The sequence below is a fragment of the Chaetodon auriga genome, chromosome 11 (assembly GCF_051107435.1).
Source record: "Chaetodon auriga isolate fChaAug3 chromosome 11, fChaAug3.hap1, whole genome shotgun sequence".
In the NCBI taxonomy this organism is placed as follows: Eukaryota; Metazoa; Chordata; class Actinopteri; order Chaetodontiformes; family Chaetodontidae; genus Chaetodon; species Chaetodon auriga.
The window spans coordinates 5,507,243-5,530,176 of record NC_135084.1 but is presented as its reverse complement, the minus strand read 5'-3'; the positions used below and the strand labels follow the sequence as shown (position 1 = coordinate 5,530,176).

At 43.3% G+C, this 22,934-nt stretch overlaps 2 protein-coding genes across 3 annotated transcripts in view; one reads left to right on the top strand and one right to left on the bottom strand.

Annotated features, from left to right (window-relative positions):
* Window positions 1–2,646: 2,646 nt before the first annotated feature.
* Window positions 2,647–10,403, bottom strand: asrgl1 (asparaginase and isoaspartyl peptidase 1). Its single transcript, XM_076742266.1, has 7 exons — window positions 10,314–10,403; window positions 8,469–8,664; window positions 7,635–7,777; window positions 7,127–7,281; window positions 5,829–5,950; window positions 4,811–4,921; window positions 2,647–4,661 (listed from the first exon to the last, which is right to left on the bottom strand). The coding sequence occupies exons 2-7, from the start codon at window positions 8,653–8,655 to the stop codon at window positions 4,450–4,452; spliced, it is 930 nt and encodes a 309-aa protein (XP_076598381.1). The 5' UTR covers window positions 8,656–8,664; window positions 10,314–10,403; the 3' UTR covers window positions 2,647–4,449.
* A 2,869-nt stretch (window positions 10,404–13,272) lies between these two features.
* rims1a (regulating synaptic membrane exocytosis 1a) overlaps window positions 13,273–22,934 on the top strand; it is an 86,932-nt gene continuing 77,270 nt past the window's right edge. For both annotated transcript variants that reach the window (XM_076743013.1, XM_076743012.1), the window contains exons 1-2: window positions 13,273–14,406; window positions 17,957–18,031. In XM_076743013.1, coding sequence (XP_076599128.1) covers window positions 14,246–14,406; window positions 17,957–18,031 — 236 coding nt within the window. In that variant the 5' untranslated portion in view covers window positions 13,273–14,245. The remainder of the gene's footprint in view (window positions 14,407–17,956; window positions 18,032–22,934) is intronic.

Sequence of the window (22,934 nt, the reverse complement as noted above, 5' to 3'; positions counted from 1 at the left end):
AAGAAGGGAGAGCCGACCCAAATGTCCTCACATCACAAACATTTCCTCACTGTGAAGGATGAAAAGTCAAACTGCGAGACGAGAGCGCATATCTCATGCTTTCAACCTGAAATGGCAGTACAGGTTTGTGCTGTTTGCTTTTTCCACTACCCTCATTACTGCTTTGTTTGGGGTACAAACCCGAGCAGAATCCTGCCGCTATCAGGATCTGAATGCAGATAAAATACCTCTAGATGGAAGAATAAGTGTTTATACTCAAAGCACCATAACGATGTGGGATTAGGTAAGAGAGTTGACACTCAAAGCAGCGGTGGGAGGTGTGACCTACACAGGATATCCCACTCACACTTTACTGTGAGACAGAATAGCAGAATACAGTTGAATCACGTCAGATTAAAGCAGGTTAGGAAGTCGTCATCACACAGAGCTCACGGCTGAGTGATGTGCACGCAGCCTAAACATGTTGTTGTTGTTGTTTCCATCTTTCTTGTTTTGTTTCTGTTTTGCTGTCACGTGACTGCGTGGCTCTGGGATGGCAACGCCGATCATTTGGCCTCTATAGGTCCATGAAATATCCAATAACTGTTCGACTGATTCTCATGTCATTTGGTACAGATATTTGTGTATATATACATTCTTAACAAGTCATAATGTGTGAGCCAAACCCCCAAAGGTTCAGTGTAAAGTGCAGAAAGTGTTGACTTCCAGCTTTATGTGCTCAGCAGCATTCCATATATCTTGATTCTTGCTGTAGGAGCTGAATATTAAGCTTTAATGCAGTTGAAGGTGCGCTGTAAAAAAACAGAAGTTATGCTAACATTTAGTGTGAGACCAACTCACCAAATCACATTAAGGGCTCTGTTTAAACCCTGCATTGCTTACATTCATGTTCACCTGATAGCAGTACTCTTCTTCCTCACCTTTGCTGGCACTGTGCTGCATTTCTTGCATTACCACCACCTGTCAATCACTGGAAAAACGGGAAACCATTGGCTGGACAGGTTATAGCGTCACCCACATGCACGCATGTCCTTGTCTCATAAAATAACTTCTCCATAGAGCTGCTAAAGGTGAAAACTCCACAATATACCTTATACATCCAAATTAAATCCACATACAGTATATGAGCATTTCTCTGTACTGTACTAACTAACAACATGGGTTAATCTACCAGTTTAATACACACACTCACACACACACACTTTAAGCACAGAGATTTGCTGGGCAAATGGTCAGGGGTGAAAGCACTTATTGCCTCTCCTAGACAAAATCTTTCTCTCTGACTATAGAGGGTCAAAATATTTCAATTGTGAAAATGATTCAGGGTCAATGGAGATCATGATCTGCGGGCAAAACAGTTTATACATGCCGTGTGCAGTATATTACTGAAGAAAAGCATGGGAGTTAAGAGAGGTAATGTTTGCACATCTAAGCAAATGTTTGTTTGGTATACATGAGAATGCAAACACGGCAGAGGAGAGACAAAGGAAGGGGAGGTGAGGACCTGCAGGTCAGATTTCACTGAGCTGTTTGAAGTGGCAGAGATGACAAAACCCAGATTTCTGGTGAGTAATTGGAGTAATAGGGACGGTCATTTTAAGACCGGGCTTTAAATTGGGTGAACTGACTCTTTGAAATAAGGAAGGAGTGAAAATGCTTTAGTAGAAGAGTATGACTTAACAAACTGTGCAGTTCTGCCACTGCAGGAACTTTGCACAGAGGGAACATAAATAAATGATTGAATGATATTGTCAGTTGTCCCTTCACACATTTTACACTCACATGCAGCTTAAAGTGTCATTGTTCATCACAGCCACAACAGAATCTGGACCGTCGAGTGAATTGCAGGCGCTTTGCATCAAGTATCAAAGCTAACAGAGCCATGTTCTGCTCCTTAATAGCAGCAATGCCGTCCTATTGGTTCACATATTTGAGTGACATGCTGTGTCTCCATTAGAAGGAGTATTGCAAAGTGTTGCTGTGATGGCTAACTATAATGTATCCAGGAGGTCACCTGTTATCTAGATGTTTTGTATTTTCTGTTGCTTCTGTGTTGTGATACTAAAACCCTCAGCAGATACTCTATTCAGGCTCGTGTAAACGAGTCGACATTTCAGCGGCCATTCTCTTGTGTTCAGACCCAAACCATCCTTGCCCTGACCCCAACCCACCAGCCCATCATGGGACATTTAGCCATAGCCTAACCTCAGGAGTGAGCCTATGGTAAATGACAACCACTTAATGCATATAAAACACATCTAACCACAGAGGGCAGCGCTCCAGGAAACAGTCTTGCAATGGTTTGCACTTTCCACACAGAACTGTGACCCAAAGTGTGTTTTTATGCATGAACTTTTCATGGATTTTCCTCTGACTTATTCAGATAAAAACTTCACTTTTAACTTCTACGACTTACTGAGTAGATGAACTGTTTTGTTAGACATTGTGATATTAACGTGAAAGTAGTATATGAATGCATATTTTTTCCCCCTTTATTGAGAGCTTTTACACTGCTGCCTCTCTTCTCGTTGGCCTCGTCCTCTTCCTCTCATGTCCTGCCCGTCCAGCTGTGCACGCATGCACATGATTTTAGAATTGGAAATGAGCACTGCTGTATTTTCAATGCAATCAGACAGGAAGCATTAAGCTGTGTGTTTTCGGCTTTAATATGCTGCTGCTGCTCACATTCTTATCAAATCTCATTTCTGTGTGGATCATTATCAGAGACGGATACAGCAGGCATCATTCATGCAGAGGAAAACAAGTATTTAGGTGATGATGAGACAAAGGTGATGATCCAAACTTCCTGCTACAAGAGTTATACACTTTGTGTCCTGTCTGTCAAAGCAACCTTAAGTCTCTCAACAATATAAGCATGCTGTGGGAAAGGAAGACATATAAAAAGCAATTGATTCCCTCTACCTCAGCAACGAGACGTTATTTATGATACTGAACAACTGAGATTAGTCTGATCATGTACTGAACTGCCCCTGGACACAGAGGACACGAGTGTTCGGTGCAGATATGTCAGTGTGACTGAGTGGTGTTCAGGTGTAATCTCAGGCCTCCGACCAGTCAACAATGCCACATGCCAGCAGGCTGAAGCTGGAAATGAGTGAGCAAACCTGTTTGAATGGGATATCAATGTTCATTCAAATCCAAGTTTGGACCTTTACCAGGGCAAGTGTTGTAAAACTTAATCAAATCTGTTTTAATATGAAGCAAAATAATAATAATAATAAAAAAAAAAAATTTATACACACACACATATATGTGTGTGTGTATATATATGTATATATAAATGCATTTTCAGAGAAAGAAACCTCCCCCAAGAGAAATCATGGCACTTGTGTGTGGAGCATTTCAGTGTGGATTTGTATTGAAATGGCTCCACCTAGTGGATCCAAAACAGCATACAGTCAGAACTAAACACATCAATATAACACCACACAGGCTTCCTGTGTACATGAAGCATGAAGCTCACAGCGGTCTGGTGTGGAAGGCATTTACTGTCAAGAATCAGTGTTTTAGTAACACCGAAAAGCTCACTTGAAAATCACCCACACAAAGACTTGATTTCATTTGATTAGAAAACACTTGGTGTTAGAAAAAAGCTCACGCAGTCATTTTTTACAAAATTAATACAAAATTCTACATTACGCCAAAGATTAAAAGTGTAAGATACAAAAGTGAAATTTACTGTCACCTGTCAAATGTGCCCAGTCTGCCGACTTCATTCTGCACAGATCAGCAAAATATGTCCTTAGATATAAAGGAAACATGGGCTCAACTCTTCAGCAATCATTCAATTAGCAATTAAAGTGCCGTGGAGCAATTCTATGCAGATGCTGCAGCCTCCAGTTGGTTGCAGCGTTCTCAGTTGAACCTATATTTCGATTGCTGCCACCCATATCAATCAACCTTATGTTCTACATAAAAGCAATAGTTCCAATGAAAGCCAAACTGATCTGTTGATTGGTGCTAAATATCAGTTTGATGTTGTTATATTGATGGATTATCCACCCAGTGTTCATCACCACCTGCTTCCAGAGGGTGACACAGCTCCAGGTCAGAGGGCAGCGAGCTCCTCAGGAAATCCTGCTGCAGCGACGTTCCCAGGCGTGGTCTCCACGGTCCCGTCAATGTCATAATGGGGGGTAACGTGGATAATAAGAACAGCCTGTCTGTATGTTTCTTCACTAAGTCCCATCACACAATCAATGCCATAGATTTTGTGTTCTCACCACTCTCTTTGCACTTTGCCTCCCTTGGAGAACAGAGACTGTAGATTTAGTCAGTACTGAAATGGCTGTCCATCACAACACCTTAAACTGGACATAAGCATTTGTATTAAGTTTTCTTAATATTCTTAACTTCAGTACATTTTTTTTCGAAACTGTGCAAAATTGCAGCCTAAAAGAAGGAAACCCATATGAGCTGTGTTTTGTGTCAGGGGTCATTGATGCTCTGGGTGAAGTGCTCCCCCTTGTACAGGCCGTAGTGCACGGTATCTTTCTGGGCCGCAGCCCAGGCCATCTGCAGGCTGGAGAAGCAAGCGGCCCAGTGGCCCTGAGGGTCCACTGTCACCACCCCACCCAGCCCATTCACTCTGGACTTCATGTAGGCCAGGCCTAAATCACTGGCTGCCTCTGCCGACTGACCTGAGAACAGAGAAGACATGTAGTCCAACTTAGTACCAGAACGACTCCACCATGCATACAGTACATGTGAGTATGATTTACACTCCGTGCAGCAGAAACACTGAGTGTGTGTGTGTGTGTGTGTGTGTGCGTGTGTGTTTGTTTGTTACCTTGCTCCATGTGGAACAGGATGAGTCTGGCTAGTACAACCTTCATGATGGCTTCTCCGTGGCCTGTAGTTGACACTGCTCCCATCTTGTTGTCAGCATAACCTCCACACCCTGACACACACAAAACAACATACGGATGACGGGATCCTCTCGCCTTTACACGCTTTTAAAAAGACAAAAGTGGCAATCAGAGAAAAAAACTCTGTATTTTTGATGTACGTGTCATTGCAACATGTGACCTTCAACTGACTAACAGCCAGTGACTGTTCAAGTCACCCGTGATTTGAATGTGATTTGTTTCAATGTTCTGTGACCTTGAGCCTGATTTCATTTTTTCATGTTGCCACTTCTTATCTTTCTGCTTTCACTTTTATCACATAGCCTTTGTTGTTACAGCCATATGTGTGTCTCAGAGAGTGAAGCTGTGGCCTGGACACTGACTCATGACAGTCCAATCACTCATTTACTGATAGTGACAGATTAGTCAGGAGTGGCCAAAGTCCACTTGCTGCGGTTTACTAAAGCTCTAAAGAAAACAGCTCTGACATGATTCAGCCCTTGTCATACCAATGCATCCTTCTCAAATGACACTTTGGGCTCTGGCCTCTTACTCATGCAACATTAGGTTATTAGTATAATAAATAATGCACTTTACTGCTAGAGCACTTTTCAAAACAAATTTCTAAAATGCTTGACATGATGGAGCCAGGATGAGAGCATTTCAGGACTGAGGCTAATAGGATCCAGCAACTCAAACAAAATTCACAACAATAAAGATAATACTACACTGTAGGAGGTCTGCAGCCTTTGCAGCTCATAATAAAAGAATGAAGAAGTGAAAGTGAACATTTTCAACTGAACTGAACTTCTGAAATCTGCACTTGCACGACCCTGGCTGTACCAGAGGTCCTTTTCTCTGCCAGACTTTTCTGCTGTTTTTGTCAGACTGAGATGTCACTGTCTCATAAAATGTTCAGAAAGAGGCTCATGATTCCAAACTACATGTGTGAGGACTGACCTATGCAGGGTGTGTCGCCCACTCGTCCCTCCATCTTGTTCAGGATCCCACCAGTGGAGGTTGCGCAGGCTACGTTGCCCTCGCTATCGACTGCCACTGCTCCAACTGTGCCCATCTTCCCTCTGCACAGCAAAAAGCAGAAAACAGCAGATTTATTGAATTGAATTGTACGATTTTATTCTCAAAAACACTTAAGGTACAGCCAGTAACAGAGTTATGAGTGAGTAAGCTGCCAACTTATACACTGCCCGGCCAAAAAAATTGTTGGCACCAAAAAAAAAAAGGTCATACACTCTAATATTTCGTTGGATCACCTCTAGCTTTGATCACAGCACGCACTCGCCGTGGTGTTGTTTTGATAAGCTTCTGCAATGTCACAAGATTTATTTCTGTCCAGAGTTGCATTCATTTTTCACCAAGATCTTGTATTGATGATGGGACAGTCGGACCACTGCGCAAAGCCTTCTCCAGCACATCCCAAAGATTCTCAGTGGGGTTTAGGTCTGGACTCTGTGGTGGCCAATCCATGTGTGAAAATGGTGTCTCCTGCTCCCTGAACCACTCTTTCACAATGTGAGCCCGATGAATCCTGGCAACGTCATCTTGGAATATGCCCGTGCCATCAGGGAAGAAAAAATCCATTGATGGAATAACCTGGTCATTCAGTATATTCAGGCAGTCAGCTGACCTCATTCTTTGGGCACATGGTGTTGCTGAACCTAGACCTGACCAAGTGCAGCAACCCCAGATCATAGCACTGCCCCAACAGGCTTGTACAGTAGGCACCAGGCATGATGGGTGCATCACTTCATCTGTTAAATCCAGGTGGCGACTTATTTTTTTGGCCAGGCAGTGTACACACTGCAGCTAAAACCGGGTTCAGGAACGCCCCACCAAAGAAATCTCTCTTTGAGTATCAGCTCCTCACTGCTTATGAGCACTGAAACATCTCTTAAACGTGTCCCTGAGGAGACGAGGAGCGAGGGGAGAGGAGGCTTCAAGAGGAGCTTTGAGGAAGGAACTCCAGGTGTATCTTATAAGTTTTATTTGCAAATGCCAATACCCCTTTAATCAGTATCTGTTTGTGATTGGTCAGCTGACTTGATGAGACAGCTGAAGGACTGACTGCTGTGCTGCAGTCGTCCCACACTGATGCTGGAAAGACTGAGGATGTCCCCTGAAGTAAGCACAATTCTATAGAAATCTGCTTACAGAAAGCAGCACGTTGTTTCATTTCTAATGGATCAGAGCTTATTTGGAACAGATGTTAATAATAATAGGATAATATCATGTCTCACATTTGACACTCCACAGGGTTGGCATCAGGTGCCAGGTTCTTTTTCCAGCGCATGCGGGAATACTCAGTGATGAGGGACTCTTGGGGCACCTCAGGGACACCCATGGACCGGGCGAACTGACTGGCACCCTCCGCTGTAAGGCACAGGTGATTCGTCTGAAAGAGAGATCAAAGCTCACATCTGTAAACTATTTCAAATCCTATTTCTACCTGGAGAGCACCACGTGTAAAGCTAGATAAAGATATATTAGATATAAATTCGAATTAGATATAGAGCAGATTTGTGTTGCTACTATATCTGAATATTCAGTATGGCGTCAAACTTTCAGTGTATGATGAATGTAGGAGTGATACTTTGTGAACGTCAGAATGTTTCTACAATACAGAGTGTGCTGTCAGTGCTGGAGTGTATACTTTGAAACACATGGTTACACATCTGGCGTGTTTATTGTTTTTTGTGTATGCATACATTTTCATGCCTTGACCATCACACATTTAAATGTGCGTACCTTGTCCATAACCAGTCTAGCCAGCTGGATGGGGTTGGCTATGTTGCGTACAGCAGACACGGCACCACTGCCCAGCGCTTTCCCATCCATCACGAAGGCATCCATCTCCACCTCTCCTTTCGTGTTGAGCACTGAGCCACACCCTGAAATTTGATATGAAAAAATAAGGTGTTCCACATTCCGGTAACACTCCAGGCACCAGTAATCCTCTGGGGCAGCCAGTCAATGTTTACACAGAAAGCAGTTGTTATGAAGCACTCCTGGTTTCCTGGTACAAATGTACAATTATAACATCACCACAAGCTTAGAAGTACACCATTATTGCACAGCTTAGATGATGAGGCTCCAGGACTGGAGGAACAACCGTACTTTAGCATAATTCTTCTAGTTTTGGAAATATATCCAAACATATGGTATATAGTGGTTGTTCTAGCAGATTTGCAGATCATAGAAGAGTGGACAAAAGGCCTTGATGGAGGTCTGTGCTCTCCGAGTGTCCCTCCAGTTAATAAAGCAACAAACAGCTCCAAACTTTCAAGGACATCGTTGTGAAATGTGGAGATTAAAAGTACTACAGCAACATACTGCATCTAAGACAAGTAAAAGAGGGAAAATATAGAATATATGAAAACATCAAACGTGAAGGACATATGAAATATATAAGCCACCAGATAGAACAGTAAAAAAAATATGTCCAAACATATTATCCATGTATGGAACATGTGCAAAACATGAAGATGTGAATTAGCGGATTACTAAATGTAGACCTTATCATGCTGTATGTGTATGAAAAGTGATATTATGCTGCACATGGTTCATTACATACAACATTACCTGCATTGAAGGAGGGGTCATTCTCCAGATGGGTCACAGCCTCGACCACGGCGTCCATGCTGCTGCCCCCTCCCTGGAGGACGACGTACCCTGCTCGGGCTGCTGAGCGCACCCCCTCCATGGACCTGTCTGACCGCTCCTTTGGGATGTGACCTGCCCCTCCATGGACCACCACCACTGGCAACATGTCGATCACCTGAGAGGGAAATATGAAGAGACCAGGTGGAACACAGGATGTACAAACTAGTTTTAAAGGTGCTATGTGTGACATAAAGGACAGTTCTAACATGATGAGAGCTTCATTTCCTGAATTCCTGACTCTGATACACACACACACACACACACACACACACATACAAATACTTGAAGATGCAAGGTTCGATCCTCAGCCCATCATCAGGTAAACCAGAGGGACAAAGAACTTTCCAGACCGATATAGCCAACACATCATCAGTCAGTCCCACATGCTGCATGCATTTAGCCAATCAGGCGCCACATCTCACCATCAAGACTCATGATTGACAACTGACTGACTCAGGGTCATATAGATGCTTGATATGATACTTGACATGAATACAGTCTTACCTATCAAGTATTAGTTAACTATCTTTTAACTTGTTCACTTCTTTTTAAATTGTTTCCAGGATTTCTGTTTGCATTGTAACATTTTATTCAGCATCTTCCTTGTTTTACTGCATTATGCTAAGTGAACTTGCCTTACATTAGCTACTGGCACATTATTTCTTTTGAGATGAATAACTGGAAAGAGTAAAACAGAGGTAGTACCTCCTCTCTTCTTGTGTCTCACTTCTTCTGGTAACACTGGATGTAAATTGTACACAAATAACCGAGTTACTGACTGTTCTGTCTCATTTTAGAAAATATCTGGAACTGGTAAGACTAGTAAAAGTCAACCTTCCGGTAGTCTCGCGCACGCCACCATGCGGCGAAAACAAAATTAGCATATCGTTCCATTAAGCTAGCGTCAAGTGGTGGAAGGTGGCTGATAGTGATGGGAATTCCGGCTCTTTTAAGAGCTCACGGCTCGGCTCTCTTGAAAGACCCGGCTCTTTCAGCTCCCAAGTGGCTCCTCATTTTGTTTTTAAATTAATTTATTACCAAAATAATGTAAAATTATGCGTAAAATTAATTACTAATGTACAAAACATACTTCATATCAAATTTTACTGCATTTCCTGCGGTCACTCATTTTCTCACCTTTCCAGCGTTTTGTCTCTGTCGCGGCCCTGTGTGTGTGTGCGTGCGTGTGTGTACGCATGCGTGCGTACATGCGCTGTGTCTGTAACGTGTAACCCCCGCCGCTCCCGCTCAGTGCGTACACACAGAAGCCACCACACATCGTGTAGGTGACCAATCACGTGCGGCTTGAACAGAAAAAAGTCGAGAAAAAAACCCAAAGCGGCTCCGATCGTTCACTTCAAACAGCCAGCTCTGAGAGTCGTTTCGTTCGCGACAATCACTAGTGGCTAAAGCGGTGAGCAGGACATGTCTGAAAATGTGTTCGACGCGAGCCTCTCGGTGCGTGTCGGCCGAATTGACGAGACACATTAGAAAAAGCTGAACACGTTACAGCCAGAGGCGCTGAGACAGCAGCCAAAAAGCACGACAGTTTGATGTTTCGCATGAACCATGGTCGTTCAGAAACAAATCTAACAGGAGGGGGGATTATTCGGGGGGGTGGAGGACATATTTAGACATAAACCGTTATCTTGGGTCAGCACGCTTTCCAGCAGACTGAATAAAACCGACCCAGTGCTGAGTATAAAACTCAACAATTTACTAAACCATTTACGATTTATGAAAACTGTCAGCGCACCTACTTACCCTGAAGCTTGACAGTCACGCGCGCAGCCTTCCTTGGGCTATCAAATCGTTGAAAGCACCGAGTCTTTAAGTTCACACAGAGCACTTTAACTTCCGGGGTTTGACAATTACACTTTCAAAATAAAACCTAGTTCTTCACAACATCCAGTCGACTACATTCAGCTCTTCTAGTTCTATTTAATATTTATGTTTCTTGTATTTGTTTTTCCCCCTTGTTGCCTAATATTCTTTCTAACACAGTGGCTTTTACTGAGGAATGCTTTTCTGGTCTTTTTATGCAAATGATATCAAACGTGTTTCTGATTTGAGTAACAACAACAACAACAACAACAACAACAACAATAATTATGGTATTACATAATTTTAAAACACAATCTTACCTCTATTTTATTTTGAAGTCAAAATGGCCCTAGCAAATGGAGATGGAAACCTGTGGAAAGTGTTATGACTTGTAGTCTAAGAATTTTGGATCGGACCCAAAACAGGCTCAAACAAACAGCACGTGAACAAAAGGAGTCGTTGACACACAAACGGTTTATTACAATCCGACAGAATACTACAAATACGACCAAAACAATCCCGAAGTATAGAACAAACACAAATTCAGCCCTAAACTAAACTATCGACTACACCGTGGCGAGCGGGTAGGAAAACAGACAAACTCTAAGGATAAACTAACTAAGGTAGGAATCGCTGAGGGAACTATGCGAGATAACCAAAAACTACACACACGAAGAAGCAAATAAAATCAGCACAAGGCAACTAGGAAACGAGCAAGAGATCTAAGGACGCTAAGATGACAGGTATGGCTGGAAAGTCAGGCAAGAAGCCGCCACGCTGCTTAAGTGCAGGTGTAAATCAGCGGGATGAGCCGCTGCCTGCCCGCAGCACCGCCAGGCCACACCTTCACTGCAGGCACAGGAGAAGAAAAGGAAAAATGAGCACAGAGCAACAAAACAAACACACTACAATAATCAACTCATAACAGAAAGCAGACCTGAGGTAGTTCATAGGGTACTGTGCAACCATCTCATTCATCAGCCATCAAACAGCCCTTAATTTGAGTGGGCCTTGTTACACTTGAACATATCACATGCAACTGGCAGCTGTAGTTAGCTATGTGAACTAGTTGGCTCTCTTCCCGAACATTGCTGTCCTAAAGGGGAACCTCCCTTGGAGTGAGTCAGAGTCCTGTTGAAGAAGTTTGCAGTTGCTGCACGCCTGCAGTAATGTTCAGAAAATTGTTTGCTACTTTGGCATGTTGTGTGATGATGACGATGAAGGATTCCTGGGTTGTCTTTGGTCTCCAGACTTGCAGTTAATGCTTCTCTCAATACAGTTTTCTCTCTGAGAACATTTAAGTAGCCCTGCTGCTCAGTGAGCTGACCGTGGTGCTGAAATACAAATCAAGATTTAGGAGCTGACTTTAGGCGCCACAAACTAAGTGTGTGAGTGAAGCTGTTTGACCTGGACTACAACACAGTGTGTAGGGACCATGCGGGGTCCCTTGAGATTTCTAGAAAAATGTGGCATGACTTAATGTTGGGACAGGGTCCTGACACTTGTATAAAAAGTCAATTTCTTAACTCTGTGACAGTCTCCAATGAATCCTAGGTAGCTCAGATACTAGATTTGTATCTGTGGCTAAATAAAGTACATTTCTTTGTAAATTAGGTTAATATGGCACAATGCGGTATATCTTATGCTGTTTGTGTGATTTACACTTCCCAGCTATGGCAAATTCTCATGTATCTGAACAGTAACATTTAGTAAGGAAGCCATCTATAGACCACACAGCCAATAATTAAAAAGTTGTACACTGACATCCTGTAAATGTCAGCCTATATGTGCACGGCGATGTGGTAAACCTCAGGCTCCCCTCTGATTGTTTTTCAGCATGAGGAAGTTATGAGTGTGTGTGTGTGTGTGTGTGTGTGTGTGTGTGTGTGTGTGTGTGTGTGTGTGTGTGTGTGTGTGTGGTGGAAGCTGGGATCTGCTGGAAGGATGGATGAGGAGGAAGGACAGAAAGAAGGAGTGGAGGGAGAGAGAGCGGGAGGGAGGCTGGAGAAAAAAAGGGGGATGCGCGTCATTCTAACACGCAATGATTGGTGGGAGAGAGGAGGAGGAGGAAAGTGCAAACACTCTTACTGTGAAGGGTTTCATACAATACTAGAACATGGTTCTTTAGACTTGCACTCGTTATTTCTAATATATAGTATTACTAATATCATTTTCTTTCCTACCATACCTCAGCCTGCATTTTCTTTTATGATCTGATTTTGAAGCTTTTTCAGTCATTTTCTTAGTCTTATCACTTTACATTGTTGTACACTGCATATTTACTTTTTTTTGTCAATTGCAAAAAACGACTCCAGACTAATTTTGATTTAGCTTGTTTTATTAACAGACCCAGTTTAGTTACCTTAAATCAACACAGATGATTTTGCGTCATTTAAATATATTTTAATGAAAGTAGGATGATTAGAGGATAACTTAGCTCTAAGATATTAAGTTGTTTTAATTGATAATCTGAATGGTTTAAGGAGATTTTATGACGATCAATTCATTTATCTGTCAATAAACTCCAAATAAAGCCCTGTGTGAACCCCTGAAGTTGTACCTTTATTAAGGCCCTTTAAATGGTAGATGGGATGCTATTTGGTCGATTGTAAGTTTAAGACTGTCACACTTTAATGACAAATGCCATCCTTTAATTTGTGACTAAAGGGCATAAACTATTCCATTAAGGTGAACAATCTGTTTTCATGTTATTTGGTCAGTTTAAAGGGGTAAAAGCCCCTTAAATATCCTTAAGCCATCAAACCCATTAAAACCCCCTATGAAACATTTTATTGATACTAATTTTCTCTTGAATTGAAAAATGTGTAAATTAAGTACAAATGAAAGGGCACGTGCAATGTCAGCAGATTTTTTTTTTTTTTTTTTTTTTTTTACCAGTATTTAAGCTCTTTAAACACCCATGGAAATGATCCATGAGAGCATCTTTATAAACAATATTATAATCCATTCATTTACTCATTCATTTTTTACCTTTTCGTGGATATAAAGCCACCGTTTTCAGGTGTAAATTCAAAACATGAATAAATAAGAAATACTTGTTTGAAGTGATTCGTCCATGAGTTATTATGGTCTTACAGAACCCACAATGCACCGTTGAGGAACCCTTTTTTCCATATGTGTGCTATAGGCTGGCGTGAGCGCGCATGTTAACGGTGAGTGGAGCCCCCATTCTCAAATGAGGGCTGCGCGCTCCCGCCGCAAGAGAAGTGAACGCGCTTGAGGGGCTGCGGTCCCATTGACGGTTCCGTCTCCCTGACAGCAGCATCAGCATCAGCGGCGGCGCTGGAAAACAAGAAGTCGCCGCCTCGCCCCGCAGCCACAGCCGGCCCACCGGACCGAGCCGAGACCTGAGCCACCTTCAGCGGACCCCCCTCTCCGCCTGGCCCGAAGGAAGGAAGCGAGATCCTCCTCCCGTGTGCCATCGTCCCGACCGACCGCCGGAGATATGGGCTCCCCGTAAAACGGAGGTGGTGGAGGGCAGAGGCGGGCGGGCGGGCGGTGGGAGGGGGGTGGGGGGAGAAGACGGAGCAGCAAGAGGGAGAAGGAGAGGCTGAAAACGGCAACCGGGAACCGAAGCGCTACCACCACCACTACCACTGTCACCGCTGCTACTACTACCGGAGCTAGCACCGACACTGCTGCCGCTGCCGCCGCCGCCCTGGGAGCCCCCCGCCGCCGCCATGGGAACTCCGCATCAGTCGCTCCAACCGCCGCTTTGTCCGTGGGCCATGTCGTGATCCGTGGGCTCCGCCAGCGGGTTTTCTATCCGTGATCCCGACCGAGGCGAGGAGGAGGAGGAGGAAGAGGAGGAGGAGGAGGAGGAGGGAGGGAAGGTGGTGGTGGTGGGGAAGATGTTCGCCTCGGTGGGCCCTCGGGGCGGCCCGCGCCCACCCGTCGCCCCGAACATCCCGGAGCCGGACCTGAGCCATCTGACGGAGGATGAGAGGAAGATCATCATGGCTGTGCTGGCTCGGCAACGGGAGGAAGAGGCGAAGGAGGAGGCCATGTTAAAGTAAGAGAAAGAGAGAGAGAGAGAGAGGAGAAAGATTGTGTGTGTGTGTGTGTGTGTGTGTGTGTGTGTGTGTGTGTGTGTGTGTGCGGTGTGTGCATGCGTGTGAGAGAGCGACTGGGCCTGGGCTATTTCCGTTCTGAAGAAGTCCATCCACCTCCGCTCTCTCTTATGGATAAAATGTTTCAGCAGCACTCCACTGTATCTGACCATGCATGCGTGTGTGTGTGTGTGTGTGTGTGTGTGTGTGTGTAGCTACATCCTGCAGGTCCCGCCACACAGAACTCACTCACTCACTCTCTCACAGGCCCTTACAGGCTACAGCTGTGTGCAGGGGAAAACATGCAGGGGTTTACATCCAGTTTGCTGATTCTCACTGCTCCTACAGTGACAGAGGTGCAGTGAGTGTGGTGGTGGGTCAGGTAGAAGTTGCTCAGGAGGGAGGAAGAAGAGGATGGTGGGAGGATGAAGGGGTGTGTCACCATGCCCCATCATCAGCAGCATCACACTCCACTTGGATGAAAAATAAGAACTAATTTCTCTGCTGCACTTGTCTCCCTAATGTCATCACTGCCATTCACACCAGGGCCTCAGTCAACTGGACGTAATCTGGAATATTTCATTTAGAGATGCAGCAGGAAAGTGCAGAACTCTCACTGAAGCCTGGCATTGCGAGTAGTAAAAGTAAAACCCTCCCTGTTGGCTTTTATCTGTGCAGCATCCATCTCAACAGCTGCTGTTCTCAGCTCTGGGGTGCGGTTGAGCCTTTCCCAGCCGTATGCACTGTATGTAGGCCAGTGCTTTTGCAACAGACATCACACAGGCTGTTGTAGAACCAGTAGGCCTGTAACAGGGGAAGAAAAGGTGCCTGTGTCATGTCATTTTGAATCAGGAGTGGCTTGTATCTACTGTGTGCGTCCACCACCTCCTCCTCCTCCTCCTCCTCCTCTATACCACCACCATACATGCATGGAGGAAAGTCTCCTCAGATTTATTTGCCACTGCGATCGGTGCAGAAATGAAGTCACATCCACCCCCTGCCAGAAAATGTATCAAGTTGAAATGATGCTTTTCTTACGTTTTCTGCATGGTCTGCATGGAGAAGCATGCATAGACGGGCAGATAGAAAGATAGACCGACCCACCTAAGCGAGGCGCTCCTAAAGCTTTACGTCCCTGTTCTATTTTAAGCCCTCTGTGCGGACTGATAGCCCAGCACTGGAACGGAAGATCGATTCATTGCATCTAAAGAGGGAAATGTCCAACATATAGCCCCGGCTCTAAGTGGCTATGCATCATTTTCAGTAATGTATTAGAAGCCGTGGACTCAGTCATGTTATGCTGTAGCGGCTGCAAATAAGGCAGGCTGTCAGCACATACATGTCTTAAACTATATTGGCTTCAGCACCATTTCCCCTCATCACTGTTTGGATGGAGATTGCCATAGCTAAGCGGTGTGTGTGTCTGTGTGTGTGTGTGTGTGTGTGTGTGTGTGTGTCTTTACGATTGGGTCTGCACCGAAAAGCTGCACTGGTTGACTAATACATGCATGCTGAGTGTACTAGCAGTAGGGTAGTGTGGGTTGTAATGCAGAGAGGCAGAGAATACACTACTGTTATGAGCATTTGAAGGTATGCTCACCATCAGCCTTGTTACTATCAAAGCATATAGAATCACAGTATATGGATGCATACGTCCCTGTTGGTATATAGCCATAGCAATGGTGATGTAATGTTAAATACGTTGTGTGTAAACTGGTATATGATAAAAATGAATAGCATTTGCAGGCAGAAAGATGGTTAACCTCCTCTACAATGCCGTATACCTTGTTTAAAAGCCTTAAGTGCTGTTACATAAATGGAAAGGTAAAGTACAGGAACATAGTACAGTAAAGCTCCTACCTACAGCAATATAACAGACAAGAGCATCAATGTGCAACGGGTAGCACCCCATCACTGTATTATAAGAGTCACACATACTCAAGGTATCTGTATTTTATTGATACAGTCAAGCACAGGTGATCAAATGTATTGACAGTTTGGCAGGTAGGTTAGCCCTCTTTGCTGCACTGAACTGATGAAACTCAGTGGAGGCAAATTCTCGCATTGCATTGCAATCACTTCATATCAGTTTTGCATGTCTTTGCCCATTAACTACGCGGGATGCAGCAATCCAACTTTTCCCTCCTGTTACTGTTTCTGATACCTCAACGCAGGGAATCTGCTAATACGGAGTAAGAATGCAATACCAGTGCTGGTCTTTTTCCCTAAAGTACATTACATGCTTGTGTGGCGCTGATAGGGATCATTTGTATGGAAGGTAACACGAGGCCAGGATTGCTCTAACACAAAAAATTGAATCAGGAGCCTGTAGTGAATGAATGTTGACTGACAATGGAAAGACAGAATTTTTATCATGATGCTGACTTTTTTTTTTTTTTTAAAGGTGAGTTAGTTTGATGAGGTCAGTACTGGTCAGATAGACAATCTGCTGGACGGGATTGGTTCATCCATACTGACTACAAATCACATCGATTTTACAGCACAGCTAACTCATCTGTAAAGCATATTCTAGAAATTTGAATACTGCAGTTTGAGACACCACCTGGCTTCCATTCATTTCAACGCAATATGAAAATCTATTATCAAGATCTTGAAAGTTGCTGGAATGTAGCAGGTAGGATTGGTAAGTCCCTTCAGCAGGTAATGCAGTATTCTTACTGGAGAATCCCGGTACAGTACAGCAAAGGATGGACAGAGTCCATGCGGAACAAAGAGATATCACCAGTCCTAATGTGCAGAAAGTGTCTCATAGTGAGAGGGGTACCCACAGCACTGACGATAAAAAGACATGTCTTCTGTTTTCGACAGCGTGGGTGTTGGCGGGGATTTCTCTCTTGAGTTCCCTCTGTGATCAAACTGATCAGAGCCCACTGTTCATGTTTATGGATGAGATGCTTTTGAATCACACTGCCACTGTGTCAGTGGACATATTGAAAACATGTCATTGTTGTCTGAGGCCTAAAGGTATCCCCAACACTGCAGTGAGCGTCTAAATGAGCATTCAAACTGGTTTCGTTTGTGTCCGGAGCGTTTGCTTTTTTTGGTTTGGTCCTCTGAGCGCAGTGTCATTCAAGCTCAGGTGACACAGCTGTACCGAGTCAGCTAAAAATGCAAACCTCTATGCTTTTAAAACGGAACTCGACAATTGATTAGGAGCGAGAACATGATCAGACCCAAACAGAGAAAACAACTTTAAAACATCAGTTTTTATGAGAATATGAAAGAAAAATATTGACATTTGAAAGCTAGCAGTTACCCAGAGGGAAGCCTAGCATAACAAAGCCTGGAGCCTGGAGTGATGCTCATGTTTTAATTGACATGAACACGTGAAGAAGAAATGTTCAGGATGCTCTGCTGTTTGGCAGGATGACAGGTAACGTGTGTCCAAAAACAACTACCGACTTCTGTTCCAAGCTGTTGTTTTTTGTAAGTTAACTGAAACCAAAGAGAGACCTGTCCTAACACTGCTGTCCTAACCTTCGTGTGTTTCAGAGAAGAGAAGCCTATCCAAGCAAGAACGGTGAACCTGGTTGGGCAGAAGAAACCTCCGCAGCAAAACGACGTCCGGTGAGTGGCAGCAGTTATTCAACCACCAACTCATTATCAACTTGTCCATGAGGAATTAGAGTGGCCTAAAATGAGTTTAAAATAGGTGTTATTGTTTGCTTTTGCATCACTTTAACTCCATTCACCCCAGTGGCCTGAAACAACCTCCAGTGAAGAGCTGGCAGGCTGTCCTTATTTCTCACATTCATGTTTAGAAGTCTGTTTTACACCTTGGATGAGTCAACCACATCAATATGAACTCATGTTTTGGTGATATTATTATGCAATTTGTATAATACTTTAAATGGAGAGGCATAGCACAAGCACCTCATTTAGACTCTCTGATTTATATTTAGGAAATATTTTCTTAACTTGGTGTCACTGAAAATACATCTTCGAAAATGCTGCACACTTCTTTACCTTCTATGTGACTTCCATCCAGTTGCTGTCTGTTGTCTGTCAGACAGCAACTGCACAGCTTCTGCTACAAAGATGGCCTCACTAATTGTGATAAGTCTAGTCCAGATCCTGTTGAGCCATTAAAGACAAGCTGATGTTGTCGTCCTCCTCTGTAGATTAGGCTGGACTCAGATGCTCTGGGTGTCTCACAGTTTGCTCAGCTCTGTTGCTGGTCTGGAGGAATGACTTCTATCCGTGTGTGTGGGTGTGTGTGTGTGTGTGTGTTTGTGACATGTTTCAGCTCAACTTCTTCTTCACTTCCAATTCCTGTATGTGGAGTTTACATGAGCTTTTGAAAACAGATGAGCAATGCATGACTTCTGATTACACTGAGCAGCATAGCAAATAGTTAACCAGTTCTGTTTGCCCTGAGTGAACCCAAACATAATAATAACTGCTGCTGATCATATGAGTCTGCTGTTTTCTGGTCCTAGTGCAGTTGATACTGGATGTTAATTCATACTATTCAGTTGACTTTTATCTCCAGCAATTTATTGACAACTCCAGATTGAGTATGTGGTGTAGCAGTGCTAGCAGGCTAACTACTGTGGCAAGACAGCTAACCATATGCTAGCTGGTTGGGAGCTTGCTAGCTAGCTGGCTAATAGCTCGCTTGATTGCTAACTTAGCTATTTGTAACACTGACTCCTGTCTCTTAACTCTCTGCAAACCATGTATTTATTTTGGTATACTCGGGAAGAGCAGGGTTACCTAAAAAGGAAACTGCTAATAAGCTAATAGCTTCCTTTTTCGTACTTCAGCTCTCTTATCCCTCACAATTGGTCAATGGCGCACGTCCATTAAAACAGTGCTCGTCATGAAAGATAAGCTGTTTAAAATGTTTTTGTTCTTCATTTTCAATGTTTCCCTCACTTCATACGTGAGCTACAGCAAGCTAAGCAGCTATCAACAGAAGATACTGAACAACAGATGATTCAGTCTAAGAGAACCTGAAGCTAGCTAAATGTTTTCATGGCACACCCACAAAAATGTACTTAACATTTAGGTTACCCTCATCCATCACCCATCCCCAGGTTTTCCTTCTTTTCATCAGACTACAATAATGGACTTTTTCAAGCCAACAGTGTCACAGAGTAGGAGGGATTATATTGGTCATCCAAGGTTGTGAGAGTAAAAACTCATTCATTTTCTGTGAGGGGACAAGCTGTTTCAGCATTTGGATGGGCACCAGTCGAATCATTAGTTAAAAGGGATTGATCAGAAGTCAGGGACTGTACACAGTCTGTAGCAGAGAAGTCAAGACGTTCCAAACAGCATTGCGCTAACACACATCTGATTACAGAGGCTAACATGTGGCAGTTTGTGACCAGTTGTGAAGACACTGCAATCTGAATCTTGTCACAGCATGTCAGATGACTGTAACATATACAGTATATATTAGCATTGGACGATTGGACGAATATATTGGCTATCAGCGATTGACCAAGATGGTGTTACTGCATCCAACGTTCTTCAGCACATTACACATTCATTCCTTCCATGTTTCTACCTTTCATAATAAAAGTCTTACACTCGTTCACTGTGTAACTGCTCAGCAGTGGGACGTTAAACTCACTCCAAACATTTCACTTTCAACAGGCAAGTCATTAAAATAGCTTACAAAATGTATAAGAATATTTCCGTTGTTGATATTTTGTAAGTTTATTTTATCGGGGAATGGAATGTTTCTGTCTCTTTGCAAACTTAGAGGTTAGCTTTTGCTGGAAGAACACTTTCCATCTCGTCCCCAATTAGTGGGAATGGGATGCTTGATGGGTTGGTCAGGAGCGATTCTTTATCATGTCTCAGCTCAGTGATCATATTTCCGTCACTGCTGTGCATGTGTGTGTGTGTGTGTGTGTGTGTGTGTGTGTGTGTGTGTGTGTGTGTGTCTGGTTATTTGATCAGTGGTTGTTAATACAGACTTGAATTGCAAACGTTACTTGAAACAGACTGTCGTTTTCTCTCTTTGATGTTATATGAGCGTCTCCATCCCCCCTGGCTTATTTGCACGTTGAAATGCCAGTTTCTGTGCATTTCTGTTCGCAGTGACTTCTGCAGCCAGTAATGTCTTTTTTTTTCTGCCACACAATGATCAAAGGATAAAGCTTGTTTATGCTCTATCTGTGTGCACTGTATGTGTGTGTTGGAGTATGTGTGTGTTGTTGGATCAGAGTGAAGTGGGATTACAGAGTAAGTCAGCTGGAGCACATCTGCTTCTCTGAGGAATCCCACAATATGGCCCCTATTTCTAACATTATACAATCTGTGCCTCTCCGGTCAGTATTCCCCGCGTTATTCACCAGACGTTACAGTCAGTATTCCAACAGTGTTCTTTATGCCGTGGCCTTTGAACTGGAACAGAGATAACATCATGTCTATAGAGGGATTTTAATGCAAACCACACCAAACCAGGAGAGCTGTTGAGCTCTTTGAGGCACATTTATGACACTGGGCTGTGACTTAGCCAGAATTTGGAGTGAAAACAGTAGTGTTCTAAAAAAAAAAAGCCCATGTTAGCGGTGTGTTTTCCAGGTTTATTTGTTTTTTTCCCGAACCTTTTGCATGGATACCCCTGCTTTGCTTACACAGTGGTCAGGCAGTGCTCATGTTTCTCTGAACCTGGTCTCACAATGTTGCTTCAGTGATATCAGCTAAACCCTAAACACATGGTATAAGCAGGAGGTGAAAGCAATGAAATGGATTTAGCCTTTTACTTTATTGTCATTGATTAGCTTTTGTGCTGTGTCAGTAATTTTAGGGAAGTATCTTTTGACTGATACATTTTTAAGCTGTCTGTTTGCAGGAGAGGACAGCTTCATTATATCCTCATCAAATGTTCTGTCATGACAGAGAAATTCTAATTTATAATGCGCAGCTGACACATAGTTTAAATGTATGGTAGTAGCTTTTAACATTGCTCAAACACTTTTGTGGAAACAGAATTACTGGTCGTTATCTTGCTTGTTTGTTAGTAATGCTGATTAGCTGGCTAGATAACAGTGAGAGAAGGTTTGACTTGTTATTGTTGGTATCTGGTGAAACACGAAGCTGGTCATCTACTGACCAGTAAGTTTGCATTGTTAGCTGGAAATGTGCAAGCTGATAGACTTAATCAACATTTCTTAATATCAGTGTATCACTCGGTCATCCCTGTGCTCATTTCAGTAAATAAAAAAAAAAAGCTCAGGGAAACCCTGGATGGCAGACATTAACTGTTCAATGTGTATTTCTGAAGGCAGAATGTTTATTCACACAATCATTGTAACGTCTGTAGGAAATAAAGTGGGCAGGGAAACCTGGCTGCTGATGGTCGGTTCCTGCCAAACGTTTGTCAGGTTGATCGGCTCAGTAGAGACAGAACGGACTTCTGGTGAGCTGTTGATTGAGCTGCTGGTAATCTGAAAGCACTGTAAGAGAAAGTGGGCTTGTTTTAAACTTGTGTGCTTTTCAGTTAATCTCTCAGGGTTTTAAAACTTTTAATAAGCCCGTGAGTTGTAAAAGTTTCTTAGTCTGTAGGGGAACATGTAATCCTTGGGCTGTAGTTAATCACCATATGCAAGGCTTTCAAATGATAAAATCACTCTATCACAATACAGTATGTGGTAGTAATGACATTGTGTTCTTGAATGCATTTTTAAATTAGCATTTTTTGCTATGCACTCCATGGTTATTATTCACCATTGAGAGTTCTTACGTTAATGCAGTATTTTTGCATACCAGTGTTGCATTTGAGTTTAACTAACGGTTGTGAGTTTACTCCGTGGAGCAATGCACACAGAAATGTGGCAGTACAATCTTCATAATACAATATATCAATGATAGATCATTTACAAATGACATGTAACAAGACTGTAGTCATAACATGAGCTTTTCTTCAGTTTTGCTCTGCTGCGACAGACTTTTCAGGTCTGGTCAGATTTTGGCAAAGCGCCATCACTTATTACATGCATGGGATGTTTCAGTCCTCGCTCCACCCCTGTGCCTCCCTCCAACCACCCACGTCTGCACAGTGAACCCCACGCTTCTGAAAAGGCAGCATGCATGTACTGCAGCGTGAGGGTGTTTACACTTCACATCACTGAACGTGATGTGGCCAGGTGTCCCCTGATAGCGGGGCACCATGGCGATGGCCCAGCAGCCCCGTAGTAACCTTTGTGACCCCTGGGATTGGTGAGGAGTCACTTCCTCACTCTCTTCAGGGATTGGCTGTTATCCTGGTCTTCCCATGAGTCTCTGCTCCAGTGGGGACTGGGGAGGGACACACTCTCAGTTACATTTCTGCATGTTTGAGAGCGTTGTGTCTTTACTGGATAAGACAAATCAAAGCCATGCATTTCTTTATTTCTTCTTTTTTTTCTGAACTGGATTTTTTTGTATAATCCGTGGGATGGAATGGGAGTTAGTTTATGAGTATACATTTAAGGTTTTTGCTTAACTTGCATCTTACTTAAAAAAATAGTGA